The 4,010-nt window shown below is 39.6% G+C and overlaps 1 gene segment (V, D, J or C); it reads right to left on the minus strand.

Moving 5' to 3' along the window:
- Positions 1 to 781: 781 nt before the first annotated feature.
- Positions 782 to 1,250, minus strand: LOC125487464. The segment is given in 2 exon segments: positions 782 to 1,101; positions 1,184 to 1,250. Coding segments are annotated over 2 exon segments (366 nt in total).
- Between the last annotated feature and the right edge of the window lie 2,760 nt (positions 1,251 to 4,010).

Consider the following 4,010-nt stretch of genomic DNA (forward strand, 5'->3'; position numbering starts at 1 on the left):
CATATCTAACCAGAAAGGATACGAGAAACTCTTCCAGAGATGTATAAACGTTTAATCTGCTCATTTTGCGAACTGTGTATATTTTTCAATGCTACCAGCGAGACATTGCTGATGAATTATATCACGAAGTTTCCAGCGGTGAAACAGCAGAAGAAGTCTTCCAAGAGATCTATTGCTCATATCTCCCCTTAGATGTTCTCACATAGCGTGCTCCGTTGACAATATACCATCTAGAATCGCTCGGTTGCCTCTCTGTTGTGGAATAGCAATTATAAATATCATGATTCTAGAATATGCATTGTGCCAAACCAGAGAGCTACCTGGAGAAAAAGTGAATTTTATTCTACTTTGTGTCATGTTCAGTGAGAGACGTTTTGCCTGTGGCTGTGTGTCAGTCATGGATTGTATATCGCAAAGAGCAGTGTGGTTACATTTTCGTTCAGGCATCTCAGAATGGAATATGGCCTATGGCGACAAAAAAATTTAGTGGCCATCCTGTTACATGTAATTATTCTTTTACCGCATATTTTCACTCTTATTTGAACAAAGTATTTGTTTTTGAAATTAGACATTAGCTCCACGTACAGGTGGCACCAACAACGTATTGGTATTTCCAAAGAAAATTGAATGAAGACAGAGAAGAACAATATTCAACCAAGACTCTCTTTGCATGCTGATGTCCGTTTTCTTTTTCTCTCTATCGGTAACCATTTTGCCTAACCTCACAGCCTGAAAGGTGGTGAATATCCTTTGCTAGTTTTTGTACATGCTGACTGTGTCCCTATAACAATGTGGGACGCAGTGCACAATGATACACGGCGGAGTCAGAGACAAGAACCCTAAGGACTCTCAAGGTAACAATTTTTTGTTTGTTGTCCAAAGAAGCAGCGAACCTGCTGCGGAAATTTAGAGAAGTCTCTCCCAGATCATTGCCGTATCTCTTCAATACATACGTCAGGGAACTCCCTGGGTACTGAATATACCAGAAGAGGTAAGGATAAGTATCAGACGTGGAGTAACTGCAGTTCAGTGTGATAGTCTCTCCTTCCCGAGCTGTTAAATCAGACGTATCCTGAGAGACTGAATCGATGCCACTTGTACCTGCAACAGGAATATAAAATTCAAATTAAAAATTGGAGGAAGTACACCCAACAAGCACTAGTGTAAAAAAAAATACACTCACCAGGCATCAAGATCAGTCCTATCAGCAAGAAACGTGAAGAACACATCGTTTCTGGTTTAAATGTAAATGAAATGCAGCTGTATTATTTAACCGTGTTAAAAGTGGTGCAAAATATAGAAGAGTGAAAGTAGGGGGTGATGTCCTTGCATGGGATAAAAGGAAATACTATCCTGGGACATGATTGGCTGATAACTCATTCCTGGTGCGATCTGTGTACCAATCCGTGTCAGTTGCATCTAATTACTGCATGATATCCCAAAGCTCTTTGCAAACATTATTTTTTCTCTCTTTTTGTGCGTATATTTCTGTCAGTAATCTGTCTTTCTCTGTCATTTTGTTTCTCACTCTGTCTCCCACTGAATTCAGTTCCCTGCCGTACATCTCTGCCCACCATGCCTTTGGCCTTCATCTAAATGTTTCTGTCCTGTTTCTTCATTAAATTAAAAGTGAAAGCATTAATTCTGTCAATGTATTCCATTAGTAACTGCAATTTTACTGAGATTAATAACACGATATGCAGCCATTATGATAATAGTCGCCTTTGAAATTACTGATTCAAGATCAAACACGATACCTTTGAACTGGAGAACCTTCAAGAAGTGGTGAGGTGCAACGACAGTTGTACTATATAATCTTAACGAAAACTATTTGCCTCGATTAATGTTCCCTAATCTCTGCCATAACACAAAGACTTAGGTGTTGTCAGAAACATCTCTTAGTGGTTCTCGTGGTGCGAACTGGAATGCATAATGTCTAAGAATTGAAAGTAGAAAGCGCTCTTCAGCTCAGTATTGGAGTCACACAGTGAAATGAGAGGGAGGTAAACTCATCCTGTCACCTTACTCACTGCAGTTGGACATGTCCATTAGACTACAATGTCCAATTCAGGTATTGCCAAAGATGAAAGCCTTTGGAGAAACTGCCGATTCAACAGAAAGATGCTAGAGCTGAGAACCTCTCATATGAAAACAATTGAAAAATATAACGTGATATCTTTTCATTACATAGGATAGAATGACAGTTAATTGACTTGCTGAAATTTCATCGTTTAAAATTTGTTGATCGCACCTTATGTTTAAATGCATTCACAGGTTCCAGGCCAATATTTATCGTCCATCCCAGAGGGAAGAAACGAGTCAACCACATTGCTGTGGGTCTGGAGTTACATGTTGGCCAGACCGGGCAATGATGGCAGGTTTCATCCCTGAAGTGAACCAGATATATTTTTTTTCCAACAATCAACAATGTTATCATAGCCATCACTAGACGCTTAATTCCGGTTTTTTACTGAAAAGGATTCGAAGCCCCGTCTCCAGACCATTGCCTGGATCTCTATATTAACAATCCAACAAAACACCACGAGGTCATTGCCTCCCCATTGTTCAGGTTTCTAACAGTCGACGATTAAAAAACAAGTTTTCCGAACTGTAGAGGAGGATAAAGATCGGGAAAGTTGATTTGTATTTATTTTACTGCGATTTGTTACGATCTGGAACACAATATCCAATGTAATGGGGAAATAAGATTCAAGTATAAATTTACAAAATGTGGGATCTGAAAGATGAGGAGAGAAACACATTCATTCAGGCAATTCGATTACTCACTTTTAGAAGTTGCTATTTATTTCATAGTTCCCTAACACGACTACCCGTGCACTGAACCCCTCTCAGCCAGCTAATTTTCTCTGCAGCTGTACATTGAGCAGGTGCAGGGTGTGGGCAAGCCTTCTCGATGCTCAGTCATTACTATTTCAATCCCATCATTGTATCTTCGGCTGGTGACGCTGCTCTCAGCTTTGAGACTGCGGTTTTCTTGCTCAACATTTTGCTCTGCAGGCTTATACTCGACACAATTTACGTTTATAGTTAATTTGATACCTTTGAGCAATTCTAGAGAAGTAGGTTGTGAGACAGGGATCAGTGTTTTGGATCTGACAGGTCACTTCCTGCATTGTTATGTAAACGTGTCTGGAATTCTCATGGGATACAGATTCATGCAGCTTCTCATAATAATAGCATTAACGGTCGTTTTCTTTTAATTCATTAAGCAATGTGAGTGAAGTGAGCACTCGGCTTATCTCCATTCACCTGCAGCCAGTTATAACTTCTTTGGCCATAATTGATGTCATTGTTGGTAAAATGTTAGTGATGATTTTTGGTGCTTACGATGATCAGAGAGTTTGATGCTGATTGTTGATATCATTTTTGCTCTGTGTTAGAGTGTAGCTGCTATGGAACAATACGACATCCAACGTCTGAACTAACTGTCGTAAAAATAGATGATGCCATGGTAAAGCGCACTTTCAATACATATGAACATGATCCTTTTGGGTTCTCGTGCAGTGATCACCTGTGATGTTTAAGGTTTCATAGAACTGATATAACAATTATAAGTATCCTGAAACTGCCGTTTGTCTCTGCGCAATTAGGACCACACAGAGACGCAGTCAATTCCCTACAATTCAAACAGACACCCAGATGGTGCCAGCTAGAAGGCCACTTTATACGGAAGCACGTTAAGAGCCATTCCGTTTACAGTCTTTGTGAGATGGACTTTTCGCTGTCTTTCATCTCTTCAGAAAAAAAAAGAGACTCTCGGATTGTGCAACCGTTTCTCTTCAATACGATGGTGTTTAATTCTCTTGAGTTCGTTTAAAACCAGGTTCTTACTTCAAGGGAGAAACGTTACCACAAACGCATGCCATTTTGAGTTTAGGACTTGTAATGACAATGAAAACAGAGAAAGATTGGTTGTGGTAATATCAATGGACTACTGATCCAGTGGTCCACATTAATGTTTTGCATTCAAAATATTTGGATTCAAAACC

Source organism: Rhincodon typus, chromosome 42, assembly GCF_021869965.1.
Source record: "Rhincodon typus isolate 14 chromosome 42, sRhiTyp1.1, whole genome shotgun sequence".
Classification (NCBI taxonomy): Eukaryota; Metazoa; Chordata; class Chondrichthyes; order Orectolobiformes; family Rhincodontidae; genus Rhincodon; species Rhincodon typus.